General features: G+C 41.8%; 1 protein-coding gene across 3 annotated transcripts in view; it reads right to left on the bottom strand.

Annotated features, from left to right (window-relative positions):
• Positions 1 to 25,097, bottom strand: part of TFDP1 (transcription factor Dp-1) — a 40,835-nt gene extending 15,738 nt beyond the window's left edge. Inside the window, exons 1-3 of one of the 3 annotated variants that reach the window (XM_048960725.1) lie at positions 24,945 to 25,097; positions 23,851 to 23,935; positions 10,319 to 10,385 (exon numbers count right to left, since the gene is read on the bottom strand). In XM_048960725.1, the coding sequence (XP_048816682.1) occupies positions 10,319 to 10,385; positions 23,851 to 23,862 (79 nt within the window). In that variant the 5' untranslated portion in view covers positions 23,863 to 23,935; positions 24,945 to 25,097. Of the gene's footprint in view, positions 1 to 10,318; positions 10,386 to 23,850; positions 23,936 to 24,423; positions 24,534 to 24,944 lie in introns of those variants that run through there. The other 2 variants (XM_048960888.1, XM_048960814.1) reach the window with 2 other exon arrangements.
• Positions 25,098 to 25,466: the final 369 nt, after the last annotated feature.

Here is a 25,466-nt window from a genome sequence, read left to right on the forward strand (position 1 = left end):
TGGAGAGCTCACTGAGAACTGCCATCAAACCTGACTGATGCGTCAGTGTCACAAAAACAGGGTCATGTATTCCACCAGCACTATGCTTTTGTTATTCTCTTTTGTATGTTTTAAATAAATAAGTTTTGTTACTTATACATATTACCTATATTACACATTTTATGAGGGCTGTTCTAAAAGTAATACTTCCCAAGTTATGATGTTGGCCCACAGTGTCAGAGGCAGATGATGGTGGTACGGCAGCAGAGGCTGAACCTTTGACCAACATTGTTCTTTACAGAGAGAGTGGTGAGGTGCTGGAACAGGCTGCCCAGAGAGGCTGTGGATGCCCCGTCCCTGGAGGTGTTCAAGGCCAGGTTGGATGGGGCCCTGGGCAGCCTGGTCTAGTATTAAATGGGGAGGTTGGTGGCCCTGCATGTGGCAGGGGGGTTGGATCTTGATGATCCTTGAGGTCCCTTCCAACCCGGGCCATTCTGTGATTCTGTAATATCTGTTACATGCTGTTGCTGTGTGACAGATGGCAGCAAAGAGGCAGCTTGACACAATGGTGGATGAAGCAAAAGTGAATCACTGAATTCCTCCAGCTGGAAAAAATGGCATGCACTGCCATTCATCTACAGTTGATGACCGTTGACATGGAGATCAAACAGTGGATGTGAGTACAGCGAGGTGCTGAGTAGTGCGTTTCAGCAGCAGAGATGGCAGGTTGCTACAGGATTGTTACAAGCACAGCATGCAGGCTCGTGTTCATAGCAAGCGAAAATGCATAGGTAATAGCTGTGACTGTGTTGAAAAACAGCATTTTGTAGCTGAGAATTCAATCCACTAAACAGTGCTACTGTGCTCTCTGTACCTCTGGAAATTTCCATGGAAATAATTAGGAGGCATTACTTTCAGAACAACCTCCACAGATGCAGCCCCAGGCAATTTCTCTTCACTCAGTGCAGCCCAGACAAGCCGAGAGGTTGGACACCCATGCTGCAGCCTGTCACTCTCACATATTAACTAACTTTTAAATGCTCTTTTATAGAGTCAGCAGCTATCAAGCTTGCAACAGTCTGTTACAACTTTCCCTTCCTTCAGTGCTCCTTTGAGTTCAGCCACCACTATCTGGCTTTTTTTTTTTTTTTTTTTTTTTGTCTTGCTCCTTGCGAATGCTTGAAAATGATATAAACTACTCCAACTACAAGTGCCTGCCTATCTTCTGCTCAGCTTTCTGCCAACATGCCTTTTTTTAAACCTTCTCATTGCTTGAAAGACAAGAAAGCCAACTGGAGGTTCCACTTCCAGTATAAAAGTTGTAACATCTTTATCAAGTTAAGAATTCTTGTCATCTGATCTCTAACTGTACAGAGCCCTCTCCTTACCTCTGATGCTGCATGTACACCTTCGAGCTCTCCTGCTGCTTGAGACTTGTTTTTGCAGGAGACAGGGACACATTACCCATGAAAAAAGGATGCCATATGTTATTGTACAACTCTGCAGCATATTTTCTATTTTATTCTCTGTTGATTTCTAAGTAATTCTTTAAATTTAATTTGCTTGTTCCCCAACAGACACTAATTTCATGTTTCCATAACGTAACTTACAAGGACTTTAATAACTGCTCTGAATTGTAATACCTCACTTGGGGTCCTCATTACATCTGGTTTGGTTTTCATCAATTATTAACCCAATGGAGGACTATCCCATTCTCTGACACCTTAGGTTCTTTAACAGGCTGATTAAAGCCCGATAACTTTTTTTTTTGACCACTGCTTTTGACAAATCCAAGGACATCACACTGATTAGATAACCCTTATCCACATGCTTGTTGATTCTTTCAAAGCATGACTTTGAACAAAGATATAACTCTCTAACTTCCCTTTTTCCCTGCCTTGTGGAAAAGCATTAGCTCCTCCTCATTATCACATCTACCAGTGTGTTTCCTAATTACTTTATGTGTTATAATTACACTGGGTGAACAAAACAGAAGTACCTTCACTAAGTACTTTTAGAACTCACAGGTAAATATTTTTTTGGTCAAATTACTAACGTGGTTAGAGTACTGAAGTGCATGATGTGTAAGGAGAAGCTGAGGGAGCTTGATGCATTCAGCCTCGAGATGATTAAGGCAGGAGATGTGTACTTGTAGTGATCTGTCACCTTTGAATATCAAATGGGTAGTTAGAGAGATGCACAGCAAAAGAGGCAGCTGTCCCCAGAAGCTGCACAGAAAATTCCAACTAGATGCCAGGGAAAAAACATTCACAATGAAAACGGCAACAGGTTGCCTAGGAAGTTCCCTGCAGTTATATAAAAATTCCAGTTACTCAAGGCCCCATTCTTTGAAGTTGCCCCTGCTTTGATCATTAGGCTAGATTAGATGGCCTCCAGCTTCCTTATATTATTCATAAAATTCTACGAATACAGTTATCTTGCAGCTACGTCATCAGCATGAAGGGAAGAGCCTACACTATGCTTCTTTAAGGTTTTTAAGAACATTAATGTTTTTGTGGCATTGTGCTACGGAACCAGCCTGGCCCTCTCCAGGAACTGCAAAGTACATTTGTCTGTATGTACGAACTGATTGGCAAGGACATACAAACACAACTGGAAGAACAGTAACACATGCTTCAGTTCTAAGCAAAGTCAAAGTCAACTCATGAAAGGTAACACATTTAACATTAAAGCATAATAGCTCATTCTATTTTTTTTTTTAAGCATTTTTTAAGAAAGGGTGTTTTCAATTTGTGTCTGCTTAGTGTATCTCCTAGTTTCTTATTTACCTGATGTGCACTTTCCTAAAAATCCAAATGCACTTTTTTCCAAAGGCTCGTAATACTCTGGTTTCTGGGTGGAGTGGGGAAAGTTGTTTAAGTACATAAAGCAGAAATATTTTTTTAACTTAGCTTTGAAGGTGACTGACAGCTCAGTTTCTCAAAGGAATTTTACTAATCATTGGTTAATTACTGTTACATCAATTAGTGCAATCCAAATAATCTTCTGTTTTACGGCCAAGAGACAGCATCCATACCAGCATGTAAAATCTGGAGCAGCATGTTAGCAAACAGTTTGCCTGGCACCAACTCTTTTTACTTTTCAAAATGTTTTATTAATACAGCTAGGTCCTTATTTTCTTTTATTTCTGAAGAGACAAAGACTTCAAAAACCACAGTAAAAGGCCATTTAAAGCATAAAAGAAGTTATATTGAAAGACAAAACTTTCCTACCTAAACTCTCAGACTCTCAAATATTGTCAGTATGGAAGAAAACTCTAAGCAACTTACAAGCAATCATTAAGCCCAAATGGAAGTAGAACTTCAGTACTGTACAGTTATAGAATGCTTCTATACATAAGATAATGATACAGACGGGATCAAGGAGTAATATCACATAAAACTTGAACAGCAAAAGCAGCAGCATGCTTTAACAAAACATTTTATTCACCTGTCTACAAACATTTCTAGGTAAGCGCTTTCCTCACAAAGAAAATGTGTTTAATTGCCTGTTTCAATTACTCGTTTCATTTAGGGAAGAACTCTTGAATCTTTTCTGGCTTATAAAAACAAACCCAAAAATTCTCCCAACAACAGAAATCATTGAAAAAACTAGTCAGTTTTCTGATAATGCAGTCTTTAACACATTAAGTCTTGTAAATCTGTCTCCTAGCATAGGAACAGTAATGTGTATGATTGTTTTTAGAAGGTAATTTTGAAAGCACTTTCTCAATTATCACATGCCAAAAAAATATACAGCATGAGAAAAAGAATGGTTTTCCTGCGGTCAAAGTAATTCCTACCGCTTCCTTCCACAGTTGCAAACTCTCCAGCAGACCAGTTTGTAAGTAAACACTCTACAAGATTGAAGGCTAGGTGCTGAGCAAAAGGGTTATTTTAAGAAAGGTCTAAAGAGAATTAACCTCACAGATGACATTTTGCAATACAACCACTTAAACTACTCTTAAGAACTGCATAAACTTTTGGTTAGATTCTATAAGCTTCGAAATCAATGGCTTTCAACAGCAGCTGAATCTAGCTGAGGACAGCCACACAGCTTGGAAGACAGCAGCATTACTAAGCCAATCTCAATACAAGTCATACAAGTTATTTTTATTTTTTTTAAAGCCAGCATTAGTATCAAGAAGCTGATAAAACTAGAGCAAGAGAGTTGGGGAGACCAAAAAAGACCAATGAGACTTTCCATGAACCAGATGGTTCCAAGAAATGACACTGATGATAACGATTACCACTTTCAAGAAGGCCAAGTGCCATTTGGAGTATAACATTCCAAATTTTGGAATTATAAATTTTTAAAGAAGGCACAGTACCAGTACTTCTTAAGATGCAAATTACTGATGTAGGATTACATGAAAACTACAAGAACTCTCTGGAAAGTGTTGTAGCACCTGATGTTAGCATCTATCTTCTGTTCGTGGATTTTCCTGGGTTAGAAGAGATAGGAGGAGAAAGACCGAATTCTACAAAATCACTACAAAAATTCCTTAACGTCACCATTTTGCAAAGCAAACACAGACAAAGATAATTTGTGCTTTGAAACAAACCAGTCATTAACTGCACAACCTGCTCTTTTCTCTCCAGCGTGTCACACCACCCCCACGTTGGTCTCTGTAGAAAGCTGTCAGAAAAATTACTTAGTTTGGAAACAGAAAGTGACCAGGGTCTCTTATATGAATGTAAAGTAGCTTAACTCCATTCTCATTCTTTTGCAAAAGCTCTTTTTCCATTTACAAAGCTCTGGGTTACCAGACTATAGATTTTTCTCAGGGCTTTTTCAAGTCATGGGACTTATTGCAGATATGGCTATACTGTTCTGAAATACTTGACACTAAAGTCGCTGCCACAGGCTCTACTTGTATTTGTATCACCTTCAACTAGTTCTCACTTGATGTTATCCTACTTAGCAAAAGTTGCATTTGGCCATTATAGCCATGTGGTTGACTGCTCAATAGGTGGTTAGTGGGACCTCCCACTAATTTCAGTCAGACAGCTGGTGACATCAGGCAGTAAGAACACAACCAGGTAACCTGAGGAAAGTCCTCTGCTTGTTTACACAGTATTGCTGCACGGGCAGCAACAAAAAAAAAGTCTAAAAAAACATCCTGGAACGACAAGATAGCTTATCAGCAACCTAAGTTTTCTGTACCAACTCTAGGGCAGACTTCCTCCTTCTGCCTCTTCCTCAAAGTGTCATCATGGCAGTAGGAAAGTGTACTCAAGCCTCAAACCCATAAAGCTGCCTCAATACAATGTGATGTACATAGCGCTTGACTATCTCTTTCAACTTCAATTCCAGATAGAGATAAAGGGGAAATTAAATGCCAGGCAGTTCTCACAAGGACTATTTACAGTCTTTTCTGGGCATTTTGTTCTACAAAAGCTACCTCAAATCAGCGAGTCTGAACTGCTGCTTTCATAAATGTGAGACCATTATTGAAAACACCGCTAGGGTGAAAACATGAAAGTGTCACGTAAAGAACCATTTATCCAGTCCACATTGCTTTAGAAAATCACTTCTTATCACAAAAGCATCAATTTGATTAGCTTTAGGTTATTACTGATCACATATAAACATACAGAATAAGCATAAAAGGTGTACTTAGAAGATCTAGTAATGAAGACAGGTGACAAGCAAATTCTGGGAGCTCCTCAGGCTTCCTTAGAAGCAGCAGTCTGGAACTTCTCTCTTGCCACCACAGACAAAATATGATTATTTACATGCTAATCTTCAAAAACCATCAAACTACTTCTGAAGGTTTCAACCTACTGTAAGTTCTAACAGGGCATGTAGATAACTGCCTCTAGTTGGGTACCAAGAGTGACTTTTCGTATTGAGCAGATCACACTGCCTAAGATATTGTTCTCAAACAGCAATTTGGAAATCTTTTACAAAGACATCAATCTTCCCTTATGTAATACTACAGTATCACTAAATGCTTACTAAACTTCTGAAATCAATTAATGCCCTTAGCTAATTCTTGCCATTCTTAGATATGACTAATAATTTATCCCTCATATTACCAACCAGTCTTTCCAAGTCTGTTCAAATAAATGCTAAGACCTACTCTTAAATTTCTTGGATTTTTGTTGGATTTTTTTCAATATCCTTCCTACTACCAGATACAGTTTTATTTTCCAACTTAACTTTAGATAACAACAGTGGTTTGGAACTGTCCGCAATGCCCAGCATTCCATAATCAGTAGTAAGACACGTGTTTGCTAAAGGGTGCATCCCAGGCTCCTAAATAGATCTCTACTTCTGTTCCAGAGGCACAATTCCAAACACGGTCAAAAATCAGGGAGTTTGATCTCTCTGTATAAAATAAACAGTTATGTTACACTGAAAAAAAGCTTCTTGTCATTTAACAAGTCATTTCAGTTAAACAGTGCTGAAAAGAGCTTACATACACCTTAAAAATTGATATACTCGACTTCAAGTTTTTAAATTAATAAATTTGAAATGAAAACCAAACACAAGTTCCTTATGCCCACACAGCATGAAATCTTATATTAAAGTGTAGGAAAACAAAAGGAGCTAAAGACACCTTGACAAGCACTTGCTGGTTATGTACCAATAATGCCACCTACTGGCATGACAGATGATGCAAATTTTATTTTTCACTGATTTTAAAAGTAACTGAAGAGCGTTATCTTCAATAGAGCATTAAATACCATTTGTTCTCACTTCCTCTCACCTCAACCAGATGTTTTCTTTCACCACACATCCTGACAAGCAAGGGGTAGGATTAGAATTGTATTCTTTAATACTGACTCTGATTTGACCCTAACGACTGGGTCTAGAATGCAGTAGTCTTCTTCATAACACAATCTCACTAAACAGCAGCATTTACAGACTTAGAAAGTTAACTGCCAAATAGATTTTAGAAGACAGACATGTAATGAAGTTTTATTGGTTCGGCTCCTATTAAAAATTCTTTCATTTCCTCCAATACATACGTAATTTCTAAGTCTAAAGATGAATTCTAATCCTAATAATCAGTTGAAGCCCATGTACAGGAAGAATTTGAGCAATTTTTAGTTTAAGCAGTGAGTCACGTTGATATTTCAAAACAAACCCAGCAGATAACACAACCACGTATTTTTTTCATTTTTAATCCCAGAATGGAAACAAATTAAAATAGCAAGCAAAGTATCCAAACCATATTATCCTTGCCTCATAACTTCAGAGGTAATGGCCTCAAATTGTACCAGGGAAGGATCAGGTTGGGTGTTTGGAAACTTCTTGTCAGGAGTGGTGAGGCAGTGGCACAGGCTGCCCAGGGAGGTGGTGCAGTCTGTCCCTGGAGGTGTTCCAGATGCGTGTGGATGTGGCACTGAGGGATGTGGTCAGTGGGCATGGAGGGGGTGGGCTGGCAGTTGGACTGGATGAGAGGACTTTTCCAGCCTTAATGACTTTATGATTCTCTAAGCAAGCAATTATGATCAAGTCACTTCAGAACCTAATCCCACAATTCATCTGTGCTCTTGTCCTATCTTTGATAAAGGGATATCTCCCTTTTGATTATCAGCAAAAAAGAGGTGATATAGCTATAAATCACAGTATGGGTGTCCTTAGAGCTTCACTTTAGCTCACATTTTACATTTTTTAAAACATTGTTTCTGACTATAATGATTTATTAATTTAGAAGAAAAATTTATGAACAAGATTAGGAATGCCCTCCCCGAATACAGGATAATAAGCATCTAAGCCTTCAGAGAAAAAAAAGGCAACTGGCTATTTTGATATGAGGCACAGAAACTTATGTGTTCAAGGGGATTTAGCATTTCTCCACACTGTCACAAGCTGACAGTAAATACAACAGCACAGGGCATGAGCTATAGGATCATCTAGCTTTATAAGGTTATCAACGGAAGGGTGGCTGAATACCACTACCTTTCCCTCAGTGTGTTAACTCACCATCAGAGACACTACCAAAGCTGCATTTTTGAAGTGCCTGGCATTGTCAGGATGTCCTGAAACAAACACATTTACATCATATCTTCTTCCCATTAAACTGCTTGGAGCAGGGCTTTAATAGAAAACCATCTTCCTGGCTACCAAGCACACGTGTCAAAACCTTTCACGGTGGCACTTGTGCCAAATCAAACGCTGCTGACTGGTGTCTGTGAATTTGTACCATGAAAACCCTATCAGACTACAAGTTCAACAGACCTGGTACTTAGCGTGAAAGCTGCTCTAAGATATAAATTTCATGCCTCATCTCCTTAAAGACAAGTCTTCCAGGAGAACATGGACCTTCTCATCAGGACCCCCCAGGATCCAGACACACTGAAAACCTGCATTAGTTGTATCTTTTCATCCACGGACTGGCAGCATCCTGAATACCAAAGATACTCCACAAAGTGCTGTTCTTTTTAGGGTTAATGAGGTGCTACATTTCCTTAAAGGAAATACACAAGAGCTTGGGCAAACAGAAGTGAATTTAGAACGATTTCTGAATAGACAACCTTCTACCACATATCAATACCTCTTACTGCATGCTAAATATGTTTTTAAAGCATGAAGAACATCAACTTACGGGCATTTTACAGGTGGTACTCAAAAATCACTTGCAAAACAGATGTTGTAAAATTAACATTTTTACTTATTTGGACTGTTTTATTAAAATAAATAAAGTCCAATGTTGCTTTAAAAACAAAACTTGTTAGTTGAATCAGTGCTGGTAGAAATCCGAAGTTTTTCAAGTTGTAAAAATAAATGCTTAAAAGAGTTGGCTGAAACTCGAAGGAATGGTGTGGAGCTGCTTTAGGGGAGGGTCACGCTGGGGGTTAGGGAAAAGATTCTTAACCTGGGGGTGACTGGCCACTGGAACACATTCCCCAGGCCACTGGTCATGGCACCGATCTGGCAGAGTTCAAGAAGCGTCTGGACAAACATTCAGTTATATAGTATGATCTTTGGGTGGTGCTGTGTGGAGACAGGAGTTGGACTCAATGATCCTTACGGGTCCCTTTCAACTCAGGATATTCTACAATTCTACAAAACAGGATACAGAAGACTAGACTCGAGATAGCTTGAACTGGACTACAGGTTAATCTGAGTGAGGGCAATCCATCAATGCACGAAGTCAATGGACTTGTCAACATGGAGGTTTATGAGAACACAGATAAGAAGCAGCAGGTGAGTCAGTTCAAATCAACTTTGCCCTACTTAGTACAACCTACCAAAGCACCCCATCTGTTGCACACAAATAAACCAGACTATCAGCATTTGGACGCAACAAAGAAAAACAGCCATTCCACCAAAATCTACTGTGAGATGACTGTGAACCACAAACACAATGTCGCACTGTGAAATACTGATACCTCCATAAAAACATGGCCAACGGTTGACTTGGAACTGTATATACAATTTGGGTCACTTGTGTTAAAGAAGGCTGATGAATGCAATAAAAAATGGTTAGATGACTGAACACGCAGAAAATCCAGAGGACATAGTATACATCTGATGACTAATCTAGAAAACAATCTGGCCAGCCCATCAAACTAGAAGCTTAAGATACATCATTGCTCTTTACAAAGAACAGGAACAGAACATTGGAGAAAAGTATTAAACTGAAAAATAACAATGCCATCAGCAAATGCATGAACTGGCAAGAATACATTTAACTGGAAATCTCACTATGGAAACATCCCATAAGAATACAGAGAAGAAAAATCTGATTTTCATATATAGCATAATCAATTTACAAAAGATTATATGACATAGCTGTCTAGAACTGCAGACAACTGGAATTCACTGTATTCCGTTTTCTTTCCCAGTTATGTTAAACGTAACAGACAGCACATAACTCTTCTAATGTTTAGATATTCTTAGTTTTCCGAGCCTACATATCAAACTGAAGTTTACAGCCTGTTTTATAAAACTGCTTGATTATATTACACTGTCATACAAGCACAGCCACTACGAGCGAGTCCAGAACGGTTCTGTTCAAATTATTATTTCAGACAGAATTGCATTAGTATGAATGCAGTATCATATAAACTGTCAGAACCTCTCTCAAACTACTGCACTCCTACATTTTTCCCACTTGTTAGAACATACTGCCCCAGAGGATGTATTTGGCTATCACAGCCTGCACACTTACATCACAGCTATTCTAATGTGAAGATCAAAATACAGAATGGCAGTAAAACCACAACTGAAACTGATCTTAATTAAACTATAGCTTGTTTGCTGAGCACGTAACATATAACTTAAGAAAAGCTCTACTAAAGCTAAGAAAGTAGATCAAAGCCAGTAACAAGCATAACAATCAACAATCAAGAAACAGTCTTACTAAAAATGGTGTTCTTACCTTTTCCAGGACTTAGGTTTTGGTCTATAAACACCTTAAGCTCTCCATTGGCTTCAATTAGTCCAGCCTATTAAAGAAAGTAACTTTTATTAAATTGACAAACACTGACAGCCTTTTATCGTCAAAGAGGGAAGAAATCACACCAGAAGACTCTGTTGCCACCACTCACATTTCCTCACTAATCTGCCACTTATGTAACCACACTGCTTGTGCTATAATATTAGCCAGACTTCAAAATCAACTGATTTTTATAATTACCATGTTCCTAAAAGCAAGCAGAAAATCAGTTTACACATACCTTGCTATTTTGCGTTCTAAGTTTACGAGGGTACATGCAGTGTCTTAACAGATAGCTGAACACCTTGCTAATTAGAACCACTAACATCTGTGACTGTATATTGTACTTTATAACAACTATCAACCTGCCACTGAAATCATGGCAGAACCAACAGAGGTGTTAAGAAATGCCTTATGTCACACTAAACAGAAAAATGGCATTAAAAATAAACACCGTTTGTTCTTCTTCTTCTTTTTTTTTTTTTAAAGGATAAGAAAGCAGAGCTCTTAAGTGAAGGATTTCATCCAAGTGTATCAAATAATCAGCACCCTTTGAGAATGCTCAGTAGAAGCTATTAAAAACATATACTATTAATTCTGGATAGAAAATGCATGATGCAGTAACACCTTGTTATCTTCAGACTAAGCAGTCCTGAAGGAAGAATGAATGCAGGACACACAGTTTAGAAAGAACAGTAAAAAATTCAACATTTGTACTCACCACAGTATAGCAAGTGGTGTTACAGAAGCTGAAATGTCCCTAAACTGTATTTTGTGCACTGTCAGTACTTGAGGGCTACTGCAGAGAGAGACAATTAAGTGCTCTGCTGTCAGTCAGCAGCAAAACTTTCCCCTCAAAAGGCTACCTGAAAAGCCTTGCTGGTAATTAGCAAGTTCAGCAAACCAAGAAGACCACTAGAGGATGCTGTAGTGCTGCTACTATCCAGGTGTATGACAGCAATCAATTTTTAAGCCAGAAAGAACTTCACACGGCAGGAAACTGTTGCAAATTTTCTCTCCTCTCACTGAAACAGAAGAGGGGAAAAGTGGTTGATAGAGCACTGAGGACAGGCTGGGAGGTGAGCAGAAGAGAAATTTTGCTAAGGTTAGGATTAAGAGCAGAATTCTGTAATAGCATTTTTAGGACCTAGTGGCACAGAGGAAACATAAGTGAGGAGATAATGGAAGCAATGGGTAAAATGAAGAGCTTGTAGTATTTGTCCTTCCTTCTCGTAATTTCCCCCCCCCCCCCCCCCCCAAAAAAAAAATAATGCAATAGCCTGATTTAATGAGACTGCAACAACTTCCCAGGACACAAACAATGCCTGCTCTCCACCTTGCCCACAGCAGGGGTTCAAAGGTCAGCTCCAACAAACAACACTTCTCCTGCCCTACTCCTAAGCACCAGACCTACACAACGCCACAGGCCAAGAGACTACATCTGACCCTTCCAAAGAAAGATGCTATTCACTAACATGAAATTGCTAACGTGCAAAGATGTCATAAAGCAGGCTCTGCAGCAATATAAACTCCCAGAACACCCAAACTCAATGTATTGAATAAGATGTGAAGACAAATTTGGAGGTATTACATTACGCGCCCAACCCTACCTCAGTTACACAACAGGAGTGCTAAACCACACAGGAAGCACAGTTTCACTGTCCCAATTCTTCTAAATGCAATCCTTCAGTTTCTATTCAACAACAGAAAGAAGAGGCTTGTGTTCCTAAGACATCCAATGGTTTTTCTTTTCATGAGAATGAGAAATATACCAATGAGAATGGAAAGATTTTTAATATGCAAAAGAAAACTTGCATCAAGTTTGCATATCAGTTAAAGTAATAAGCCAAATACAAATATTTACAATGTGAGCTTATGCAGGAATTCAAGTAAAAAAGGCAAATCACTACTGAATACTATTTCAATAATTAGCAAATTAGGTAATTCAGTAATCAGTTATTCTTTGGCCTCCCCATATCTTTTAATTGGTACAATCTCCAATATAACCATTTCTATTACTTCATTTTATCCTTCAGTATGCTATCAATTAATACATTACATAATATAATAAGGTTTGTATTTCCTTCTACATCATGATAAATTACCAAAACCAATGGTCAACTCTAGGAACACAATCCAACGTTACAAAGGGTCAGGTTAGTGACCCTGGATCATGTTTCTGTGTGACTGAAAGCATGCAAACCAATGACAAAGTGGAACACATTCAGGAAAAACATTGCATTTCAGTCAACAGCAGAATACAATTTTGGAAAATCTCAGAGGAAGACAATCACCAAGCAACAAGAACCCTGAGGAACCAGCAAACTGATGAAGACCACAGCAGTCAGAGTTCCACCACCCTGCACACCACTGTCTTGCCGAAGGTTCAGTTCTGGCAGTTACATGGCTGGTAAATATTCAACTTGAAAGCGTATGCCTAGGAAAGGCTCCAAGAGATCTGCCTGGGAAGAACATTACCAAATTCAATAGCAAGCAGCACCTCCAGCTGCTATGATTCATAATGGAAGTTGATTTCATTTCTAGTGAAAATTCTCCTTCTCCAGGCTCAGTATGTGCACTTCACACTTCTAGATACAGTATTTGACTATGAGGTGATCAAAATTGTCACTATTTTTGAGTCTCCTCAAAGTCAGTAGCTTTTAGCGACACAGAACTCAAAAGCAAAACTTTCATCCCATATAAAAATCCATCGTCTTTGTTCCACAATAGATCTACTAGGCAAAAAACTCTCAGTACATACTTGAAAGAAATTCCCGCTATTTTACAGGGCAGTTTTTTTAGAAGGGTCCACGATTACCCCTCCATAACCTACCCAGCACAGTGCCCAAAAGAATTAGAGTTGACCTCAGAGGGAAATGTGACCCCAGCTCCCAGTATTTATATCCCAGTCACAGATCCACAATGCATGCAAGTAGTACTCGGTTTTTGTTTTTCTCAATAGAAAAGTAACCTTTCACCAAGAAGGGTATCAACTTTTTTTGATGTGAAAACAGATTTAGTTTTCAGGCCTTATCAAGCTACTTTGTATCAAGGTATTTTGATTTTTTTTTTCTCCATCTGATAACAGAATAAAAAGAAAATGTTTTCTTCTTCTCATGATTCTCAGCTTCAAGATGCATAACTTCCTTTGATGATAATGTCAGTGCTGCCTGGAGCAATATCACGATCTAAATATTTGATTCTGAAAGCTTTATTAACTGCCTCCAACTTCACAATTTAGAGTTGCTTTCCTCTTCAAAGAGGCACGCTAGGTACATAAACTTTTGCAAGGCTATGTAAATGAACTTTTTGTGTTGGAAACAGGTAACAGGTACAAAACCCTTTATGCTTTTCGCATTTCAACAAAACCAACAGAGATGTAAAAAGAAAAAAGCAAATAGCTTTGGACCCTCAACACAGCATCTAACTCCAGCAGCTGTTTCCAGCAAAAACTTTGATCCCCTTTCTGCTAAACACAAGCAGAGTAGATTAAAGACCAATGGACAAATCAGTAAATCTGCACATTTTAATTGTGGAAGCCATGCTTGAGTAGAGAACCCTACCACCATCCGGGATCCACCTCATCACTGTTCAGAACTTCTAAGGACAAGAAAACGACTGATAGGCTAAACATACTGAAGTTTCAATTGAAGTTAGCCTGCTATAAGATCAGTAGCAGCCAAAAGGACTAGGAAGTCTATTTTTGCTTTGTTTCCAAGTAAAAGCTGAGAAACTGTAAGTGGTCTTCAACTGAGAGACAGTAAACTGTGAAATAGTATTTTTTCTTGGACTAAGGTAAATCTGTAATGAAATTTGCTAAGAATGCAGAGAATTTCACTTGTTAAAAAAAATCCCACACTGCAGACTGAGATATCAAGTCCTCTGATACTAGCTAGCTTGTATTTGTGATCTCCGAAGTTACACAGTAGGAATTCAACACCCTTACAATGAAAGTACCATTTCCATAGCCTTCCAGACTTGCAATTTTCTCTTACTAAAAACTGGTATAAAATTATTCATTAAAAGCTTTAAACATTAGAGTTTCTTGCTGAATTTGGACTGCAGAATAACTGGAGAGGTACATGTCTGATGTCTGTCAAGGCTAACCTGAGAGGAAGATCCCCCTGCTACAATGAGATAAGCAAATACAGAGAAGAGAAAGCTGCCTTTGTGCCATATAAATACCTTTTCTATCTCGCTTCTATGTAATGAGCCAAATTTTAAGTATGCTCCATGAGAAAGAGCTGAAAGAAGTGGGAAAGAAAAAAAAAAGGTGGAAATAAATGGAAACAGAGGCATTTGCCAAAAGGTATTTCTCAGAAAGTTTTCAGTTGCTAACAGCATGATAAGACCACCAAAATGAGGCACAGAACTGGGTTTGACAACCAAACAAGAAAAGTAGGTCAAAATACACAACTTTGCTGAAAGAATAAGAGTCAGAATAGGACAGCCGGAGAAACAAGCAGACATCGGCACTGACTGGGAAAGAATGAAAAAGAACTACAAAAATCAAATGTAAGACGACAGATGAGGAGTAGAGTTTAGTGTAGTTGGGAGTCTGTTAAGAAGTACAGGAGACAGAAGTGATGGGAAACTAAAAGTTTTAAAAGAGGAAGGAGACTGGATCCTATGCAAAGAGAGTAAGAACATGGGAACAGGAATAGTGAACACATCCTACACTAAATTAAGCCACAACTACAGAGTGTATAAACTGGGACTCACACTGAGAAGTAGTAAAGACACAACTAGGCAATGAAGAAATGAGAAAGGAAAAGTATTCCCAATAGAGCAAATTTCTTCCTGGAGCTTGTCAAAGGCATCAGGAGGATGCTTCTACTGTCTACAGGCATTTGCAAAGTCAGCTGGCAAAAACCCACACATCTGGACCAAACTACTTAATTTGATCAGTACAGAGTACCAAACTCCAGGATTTCACGCTTTAAAAGTAAACAATAAACATAAAGGCACTATGCCATGCAATTTGATTGTGTGCCTCCTTAATCATAATGTAGGGGTCTGGGGTTTATTTTATCATCAGGAAGCAACAAAAAAACACAATGGAATACGAGCACAGCTACAAATGGAGAACAGCTTACAACCAGAAATAATGCTGCTTAGTTTTACTTTCACCCCTGGCGACACAAAGATGTCATTTGTAACAAGATGACTATACATTATTTTTCCCCATTGGACTCTCACCTCATTCAGGGACCAAAACAAACGTGCCCTGGAAATGAATCATCATACAAATACAGGAGGCTGTCCTATAAAGATAGCCATTTCATTTTTCACAGAAATTAAAAGGTAATTAAGGAATAGAGCAGAGGTCTGCAGGAAAAGAAGGAAGGTTCTTAAGTTTAAAATATTTGAACTGCATTTTGCAAATGAAGTGACAACTATGCCTTATTGTATAAAGTAAGGCAAAAGATCTTCTAAAGTCAGGCGGCAGGACCCTGATCCTACACAATTCTCTTATGTGTTACTTTACTGCGTCCCAGTAACTTTCGTCTGAAGCAGATACACCCCATCCTCAGTTCACAGCACCATCAAGATTAATGTGCCTGATAACCACTGGGCAATGACCTATGCCAAAGTAAAAAGCTTCCCAAAGAGTAAACCGAACTATTGGCTGCTTAACCTAAGCAAGGTGCAAACAAAACACTAAGGCACTAAAAGACCTGAATCATACAGAAGCCTGCGATGATTTAAAAAATAAATAACCATAGGTTAGTAGCTCAGTGAAGCACGGTCAATCTTTGCTCTGAACATATGCTCCACTGGTACTGCATACACTGGACACTGGCATACATACGTGGAATTGCATTTAAAGCTTTCTCTTCATTGTGGAATATTTCAAGGCCATTCACTTTGCTGGCTGTTTTTCTAAAAAGAGTAACATGTAATCTTTGCTGAATTCCAGACATGAAGAACTCATTTTGAAGACCAGTCAAACAGTGACCCAGCCTAAGAAGTCACACAGATCAAAAAATCCAAGCAGAGTTAAAACTATTATAATTGACTGTTTCTCACAGTGACCAAATGGCTGAAGTGACCCAATCTTTGCCAACATTGAAGTTGGTGCCCCCAAAACTAACTGCAAGGCTATAGGAAGCTGAATATGAGATTCCTAGCGTGAATACGGCCAAAGCACCGGTTCACCATCTCTACCACAAACTAATCAGGAAAGGAAATGCTGAATTCACAGAAATGCAGGGGTTGGAAGGGACCTCAAGGGATCACCGAGTCCAACCCTCCTGCTAAAGCACATACCCTACAATAGGTTGCACAGGTAGGTGTCCAGACAGGTCTTGAATATCTCCATAGAAGAAAATTTCACATCCTCTCTGGGCAACCTGATCCAGTATTCTGTCACCCTCATTGTAAAGTTCTCCCACATGTTTGTATGGAACTTCCTATGTTCAAGTTTTAGGCCATTGCTCCTTGTCCTGTCTGTCACTACGCACCACTGAGAAGGTCCTGGCCTCATCCATTTGCCTCCCACCTCCCTTGAGATATTTATAAACATTTATCAGATCACCCCTCAGTCTTCTTTTCCCCGGGCTGAGCAGACCCAGTTACTCAGCCTTTTTGAGTCCTCCAGACCTCAACACTCCCATGTAGAAAAGTAACAGCAGTTGCTGTTCCCACAACTGTCTCCCAATGCCATTGTAGATTTGACTTTAATAGACTTCTTCCAATCAAATCAAATCCTTGAGAAATTTGTTCAACAGTACTCAAACACAGCAGAATTCAACAGGTTACGTTAAGTAAGATTTGTCTGCCTTACTGATGTCTTAAAAGGCTACAACAGCCCACAACATTACTTCCCTGTAAGTCTGCATAACCATGATACCATGGGGCTTAGCAGATGTAATGTAACCAACACAGGACAAGCAGCCAGCAGCATTCCTGGGCATATGGACAACTGACCACACTTAAAATCAAGTTGTTCATCCTCTGAGAACCACTTTGACACTGAGAATATTTAGCAAACATTGGCCCATTTTTTCCACTCACTTCCAATTAAGACACAATAAATCTCTGCTAAGTGATATCCAAGCAAGCAAATACGAATACTGAAATAAGTAATCCCTAGTGTAATTTAACTTTTGAAAACTGGCATTTTTGTTGAGCGTGTTAAGTTGCCAGCACACACTGTATTTACTTAGTAATGCAACAAATAAACATATGCAGCCATTACCATTAACTACACATAAAATTAATGAAGAAGTAAAGCTTAAGAGAAAATGATTAGCGAGGTGACGGTAACTTCTGAGTTGCCATTCTCTGTTTAATAAATATAAACTAACATGGAAAATAAGAAATAGAGTTTATTATGTATTTGCAATGCAAAGATCTTAGAAGTTCTTTCTTCCTTCTGCATTCCTCTCAAAGGCATATTTAAAAACACTCTACCAGCATTTGAAAACCTGGACTGAGATGCGCTTTCATAAGACCTGATTTCATAATACTACTTCATCTTCAGTTTACCAACTTCTGAACACGTTAAAACTGACTAAAGGCAGACAGAAATAAACTAAGCTACTGAGCAGTCGTTGAGCTAAAATGATACCAAACAAGGTGTGCAAACCTCTTGAAATCCACTGACAATTCAATTTCTATAGGCTGCCTCACTGAAATAAAAAATAAACATAATAAGAGAAATACATGCTGATACTTTAAGAAGAACTCTGCTAAATGTTTTGTAGGTTCTTGAGCGCTTCCTAGATGCTCACATTACTTCATGTAAAAATCTTTTTACTATTTCCAACATAACTTCTTTTTTTATAAGTCTATTCCAAATGTGACCTTCTCTTGCCATGAAGGCTTGCTCAAGTTTGATGTATAAGCACCATATAAAAGCAGTTAAGAAGTACAACTTCGGGATGTTCCAGCAAAATTACCTGCACAGAAGTAGAGATCTACCTCCTTCCCCAAAATGAGCACACCTACTGACCTATTAAGTGACACTGTTGTAAGCAATTAGTTAGCTGGTTTCTACTTTTTTGTTGCTTTTTAGTACATATTTTACTCCAAGGATATTTAGGGAGTACTGTGAGATGAATTCATTGGATGAAACTACATACCCAAATGTCTTCTCAATAATCAATTAAAATAAGCCATCAGTCTTAAACCCTGTGTCTTTAGGGGTCTAGTGGTATTAGAACACGTGCTGAACTCTGTACCAGAAGAGCCGCTACCATAGTGTCTTCAGGATTTACGCATACACACAGGGCTTCCTTTGCAAAGTTAGATACATGGGCCGTATCTGGTATTCAGTGATATTAATGAAATACCGAGGACAGACAATATGCTTCAAGCAAACAAGAGGACAAGATAAAAATCACTCAAAGTAACTCGAGAAAAAGACAGCAGTAGAATAAACCATACAATTAAGTATATATATATAATCTTAGAACCAGTCATCCTCAAACCAACGCCACTGTGTGCAATTCATGAAACTGTATGAGCCTTCCTGATGAAACAGCTCTCCAGAAAGGTATCTCAGCCTGTGAGAAGTTCTGAGAGCTAACAGTGGTGTGCCAGTTTAAAAAGTATGCGAAACACCAAATTAGTTTTCAACTGCACATTCTTACCCATTTTTCTTCTAAGAGTGGAAACAGTCTATGCAATAACCGTGAACAACTGAAACAATCACAAGCAACTGTACATGCAGTGAGCATTTAACTTATGTAACTCATCTACTTCAATCTTAAGCCTTAAGTTGCGCCAGAGGAGATTAAGGTTGGATATCAGAGAAAATTTCTTCTCATGAAGAATAGTGATGGACTGGCACAGGCTGCCCAGGGAGGTCAGGGAGGTTGGAGTCACCAACCCTGGGGGTGTTCAAAAACCATGTGGACATGGCACTGAGGGATGAGGTCAGCAGGCATGGTAGAGATGTGCTGGCAGTTGGACTAGATGATCTGAGGTCTTTTCCAACCTTCATGATTCTTTAGGCAATTTTCAAGACCAGAAATTTTACTTGTTCCTTTTGTCTAGCTCCCTATTTGCTGTAACACCATGCACAGGGCTACCCTCTCTAATAGCTCCAGTGCCTAGAAATGAGTCCTGCTTCTTCTCCTTCACATTGGGTCTTAAAGAAGAGAACTACAAGCTTCTCTTAATGGCTGCTTGAAGGGCTCAACAGTTAATCTGCAACAGAAGTATCTGAAAGCAGAACCTGAGTCACACCTTAACTTGGATTTTCTACTACCGGCTAGAAACTACTGAGTGATGGAGAAAATACTGATACTACTGATAAAGAGAAGTATTTATCACCTTACTTATCAGATAATTATAACACATAAGTGAATATAAATAAGGCCAGCAAGCAGTCTTCACTTACACTGGGAAATGGAAGACAAAAAAATTAAGGTACCAAATGTACTTTCTGTCTCCTTCTATTGACACCATGTGCTGCCTAGTTTTAAGCATGCCATGGGTGACAAGAAAGGTCAGCATTTCACTCAGGAAACTCTACCTCCACCTAACCATGAATCCCTTGAGCAGCACAAGTCAGCTGAGGACCTTTGCTCCTCCAGGTCCTGCCTCCGACGTACATCTGTAAAAGCAGCTGAAGAGTTTATGGTAGACTCAGTGAAGTCTCAGAGAATGACAGTTATTAACCAGAAAGGGGATGTGGCTAAGCTGGAGTTTCTGGAGATGCTACTTCTGTTTCAGACCAAGAAATTTCCCATACACTGTGTCCACTGCTCTCAAAGAAGACATACATGGTGCAAATGCACACATCAGACTGTACACTACTAACACTACTGCCCTCAACAGAGCAGTTTGTCATTCTGCCTCTGAGATGCAGTAGATTGCTCCTGCTGCCATGGTGCATGCATTCTGAAGACACTGCACTTGGCATTCCCTCACTCACCCATCTTTTCTTCCCTGCTGTTCTTTTAAATTATGAAAAAGTGAAGTCCTTTTAGTAACTCAGCTCTTCTGAATTGAATGTGATATTCCATGGCCTGCCTGGTTCTATTAGAACTGATTTCAGCTCCACACAATGCTCGCATGCCTCAAGCCAGAAATGGCTATGCTCATTACTATGACCAGATCACACTGGAAAATGAGTTTCTTCTTTCTTTTTCCTTCTACATTTATAGCACTCTAGATCTCCTAACCCTTATATAACCATTCAAAAAAATAGAATTTGGAATTCTCACAGATACTTTAACCTTCACAAGCTGCTGCCTCTTTTTACATTGTTATCTCTCAATTTAACTTAACTACAAGACTAGATGTGATTATGCTCTTAAACTCAACCTGCAAGCTTTTAATTAAGGTGCTACTTGAGAATGTATCTTTTTTTTCCCCCCTCATAGCTCACTGACCACAGCAAAGGAGATGAAAGTATTCTGCCAAAAACCAATGCTTTGTTGCTTATTTTTTCTTTACTGTACACTCTGAAAAGCATTAGTGGGATATATTTTAATATAATACTTAACAGAATTTAGACTTTGTTCAAATACCTTGCAGGCATTATCTTGCCAGCTTACCTGATCAGTACTTTTCTAATTACAGAATCACAGGATCACAGAATTGTAGGGGTTGGAAAGGACCTCCAGAGATCATCGAGTCCAACCCCCCTGCCAAAGCAGGTTCCCTACAGCAGGTCGCACAGGTAGGCATCCAGGCAGGTCTTGAACATCTCCAGAGAAGGAGACTCCACCACCTCCCTGGGCAGCCTGTTCCAGTGCTCCGTCACCTCACTGTAAAGAAGTTCTTGCGCACATTTGTGTGGAACTTCCTATGCTGCAGTTTCCGGCTGTTTCCCCTTGTCCTGTCTCCACTCACCACTGAAAAGAGTCCGGCCTCGCCATTCTGCCCCCCACACCTTAGGTATTTATAGACCTGGATCAGGTCCCCTCTCAGTCTCCTTTTCTCAAGGCTGAACAGACCCAGTTCACTCAGCCTTTCCTCATAGGAGAGATGCTCCAGGCCCCTCACCATCTTTGTGGCCCTAATTACTTAGTCCTTTTAAAAAGCATTTTCTTGGGCTTGCCAGTACTCTCCATCATGCTCCCAATTTCTTCAATTCCCCTAGAAAGTCTTAGTCTGCACACTTTCTTTCGCAGGCACTTAACTTTCCAGACAGGTATTTTCAAATAGCAGTTTTTATACAACAGAGGCATCAGCTGAAAAGCTAGATGTGAGCAACGTAAGGAAAAGAAGTATTTTCCTTCAGCAAGTGGGAGGAGGGGTTAAGCAGGAACATTATTTAGTGCAGCTCTGGCTCCACACCTTCTGCAGGGCCGCCTGTTCCAGCAGCCGCCAGCACAGGACCCAGCAGCACGCACCCAGAGCCCATGTTCCCCAGCTGCAGCATGCTGACACATGCTTGGCAATGGGAATGCCACCTTCAGAATTGGGGGGGAGAGCGGCACAAACCGCCCTCACCACACTTGTGCCACTTCAGCCCTACTTGGAAAAAAAAAAAGGAAGGAAGGGGTGGGGGCATTCATCAACCGTGCCATCTTCACCACATCTTGCAGTCCGTTACAGCACTTGATAGGTGACACAGCAGAACCACAGGCCATTAATTGCAGCAGCATTTTCATGTCAGAATATTTATGTTTACAGGGAGCACAGGTCTTCACAGACCCCGTGCCCAGGAATGCAGTGCTGCTGTCCCTACCAGGACTAACTCCACTGTTTCACTAGGGTAAAAACTGAGCTTTGGAATTTAAAAAAGTGAGAATCACTCTTCCCTTTGGAAAGTCAAAAAACTGTTATATCAATTAGCTTCTCCATTTTCTAACATCAAACCAAACCTAATAGGTTTGACTTGGAAATTTAAGATCTCCCAAGATTCATTACACATTGTAGGCAACACATAATGGTGGCCATGCAATAGCCTGAAAAAAGGCAAGCGGTTTGTTTTTCTTCCCTGAAACAGGACCGTATATATCCACAGAGACTTCTGAAAACAGGTTAGACAGTTCATCAATTAAGACTTCATACACTCCCTATCCTGTCCCAGTGCTCAAACATGCTTAACATGTTACCTACAACCTGAGCCGGATTATCACTTCTCCAAATTCAGTTTATTACTTCTTGATCTACTCTTAGAAGACGCTGAAAACACCTATCTGTTCCTAACTGTAGCATTTTCTTCCATTTCTCAAGTTTACCGTTGTGTATGTTATTCCTCCCTTAATTATTCCCCTCCTGCAGCAAGATAGATCTCTGAAAAATTAGGTTCTTTCTTAGGTGTCTTACACCCATTATGCTCCCACACACTTTCTATGACACTGATCAGTGCTACTAATCTGCACTTCAGGTGCCAGTCCCTCACTCAGCCCACCTCCTTCCAAACGGCAGTATGAAACAGATATATCCTAATGTCTGAGTTGCTCTGAACCGCCGCTATTTCATCTCCTCTTCCACCCCTTCTGCTTCATTTTTTCTCTGCTTGTACAGCCCTTCATTCCCTGAACTCTGCTATCTGTAGCACACTTGAACACCCTTATCTTTTACAGGCAAGCTTGCAGTGACTATGTATTTCTAGTTGCGTTTCTGCACACCGAGATACTTCTCATGTGCTTCTGAACTACTAAAATTCCCTACAAGATTAATTTGTTGAACCAATCACTATTTCACAGTAATTCTCACTCTTTGAAAGCTACAACAGTTCACGTAATAACGTAACCTGCTGTTTAGAATTTGAATCGTATCACTTTGCAACTTGTTTGCTTTTTTTTTTTTTAAAATATATAAGTGGAGATACATTCATATCTGAATACAGAGCGCTCTATTCTCTCGTTTTCCATAAAGAAACGTGGCAGTCCAATTACATTAGCTATGAACAATGCAATAGACCTGAAAGGCAGAACGCATTTAAATGCTTTTTAGAAGAATACTGGAATGGATAAGAGCAAAGGTGGTTCTGAGGCCTGCCTCAAGGCCACCAGTCTTGGCGCGGATGGCAGGGAAGTCTATGCTGCAAGTTCCCGATGCTTGTTTTTACAGACAGTAATCAGCATCTTTGAGTGGACAGGGAAGAAAAAGTGAGGAGATAAGGAGGCTTTGCTGCCCTGAACACACCAAACAGCAGAGGCAGCGCCAGCCAGCAGTGACACTCAGCTGCTGACTTCTGGAGACAACGGGACAGAGCCACCAACCATCCCAGCACCTGAACAGTGTATTCTGGGGTTGTCAAAGCCAACCTAGGATAGCGTTCAATACGAACTCATCTAATGCCAATGACCAGACTGCTTTTATGAGTACAGTAGATCCTCACATCTGCTCTGAGGAAACTGCTGCAGACCTGAAGCCGCTCTGGGGTTGGATCACCCATAAGGAAGCACAGCCTAGGCCTGAGGTAGAGCGGAGTCAGGTTCATACATTTGCACTGCCAGCTATAACAGAGCCTGACCTGCTTTGCTTCTGTTAGCAAAAACAAAAGCAAAAATATGCTATTAGTTATGCCCCTGCATGTGATGTGCTATAAATATACTTACATCTTTTGCCATGTTACCCCAGCCTAGCAGGCAATCCTCTTACAATCCTGCTGCCTGCGGGACGCGGGGACGACGATGCTATTTTCTAGAAAGCAAACACAGCCAACATCAGTCAGCTCACCACAATGAGAGGAGGCAAACTTTGCACCGCCCCAATTCCCGACTGCTCCCCACAGCGTTTTGCTTCACAACACAACCCTCTGGGAGAGCACGAAGTTCCCCCCCCCAGTCCCGCTCTGTCGAAGCGACGCCCCCGCTCACAGTCAGCACGTGGGAGCGACGCCCCGCCGCCCCCCCCTCCCCGCACAGCCGCCGGCTCCGCTCCCGTCCAGCTGCACAGGGGGGTGCACGGCACGGTCGGGCCTCCTCCAGCCGCCCCCATCCCGGCGGCGGGCACACGTAGGCCTCGGGGCCGCCCCCCTCCTCCCGCCCGCAGACAGAGGCTGCAGCCGCCGCCCGCCCCGCGCCCCTCCGCCGGGGCCTCCGCTCATCGGCGAGGGGCCACGCCGATCGCGGCGCCTCCCAGCGACTCCCATCCTTTTCCTCATATCCTCGGGCCGCAGCCGCCCGCACCTGAGCGGCCCAAGGCGGAGAGCGCCGGCTCCATCCCCCGCCGCCGCCCCCCAGCCCGGGTCCCGGCGCGCAGCACCCCCCGCCCGGCGCCGCGCTGCCGCTGCGGAGGCGCCCGACTGCACATGTGCGGCGGCGCGCGCGGGCCCGCGAGCACGGCGGGAGGGGGCAGGGGCGGAGGGAGGGAAGGAGAGAGGGAGGGAGCGGGCGCCCAACGGCCGCTCGGTAGGGGGTGGGGGGGGGAACACGGCTGAGCACGCTCCGTGCCGGCGCGGCGGGACGGGGGGGCGCCGCGTGCGGGCTGTCACCGCGCGGCCCGCGGCCCTCGCACACCTGCCCGGGGGGCGGCTGCGGTGGGGGGGGGGGGGGAGGCGAGCGCGGCGGCCCCTCCCCGCGACCCCGCCGCCCGCTTCCTTTCTCTTAATTTTATTTTTATTTTTATTCTTCCCCCGCCGACAATGGAGGGAGCGGGGAGGGGGGGGGTGCAGTTGTTGGGAGGGGGGGGTAAAAAAATTGAAACTTACACTTTTGTGCGTCCCACCGGCGTGACGCTGCGCGCTGACGTCACGGGGTGTAGCGTGCCTTGCACGGGCACACGCGGAGCGCCTAAGCCAACCGTCCGCCCCTCCGTGGGCGGAGGGAGCATGCGCGGGATTTTCGCGCTTTCCGACTCCCCGCCCTGCGGCTCTGGCGGCGGGCGCGCGGGAAGCACCGGCGCGAGATTGCTCTTCGGCCGGGCACGTGGTCGCGATGGCGCCGCCAGGGGGCGGGAACGCGCCGCGCTGCCCCGCATCCGCGGCGCCGCCTCCATCGGCCGACCCGCTGCGGGGAGGCGCCCCGCGGCGAGCTGAGGGGCGCAGGGGGCGGCAGGGACGTGCGGTTGGGTGCTGCGGCGACGTGCCGGCGCTTCCACTGGCTTGAGCGCCAGTCACACCTAGGGAAGACATCACCCATGGAGTCACCGTCCCGGGATGTGTTCAGGAACCGCGTGGATGTGCCACTGGGGGGATGTGGTCAGTGGGCACGGTGGGGATGGGCTGATGCTG

Source organism: Lagopus muta, chromosome 1 (assembly GCF_023343835.1).
Source record: "Lagopus muta isolate bLagMut1 chromosome 1, bLagMut1 primary, whole genome shotgun sequence".
NCBI classification, from domain to species: domain Eukaryota; kingdom Metazoa; phylum Chordata; class Aves; order Galliformes; family Phasianidae; genus Lagopus; species Lagopus muta.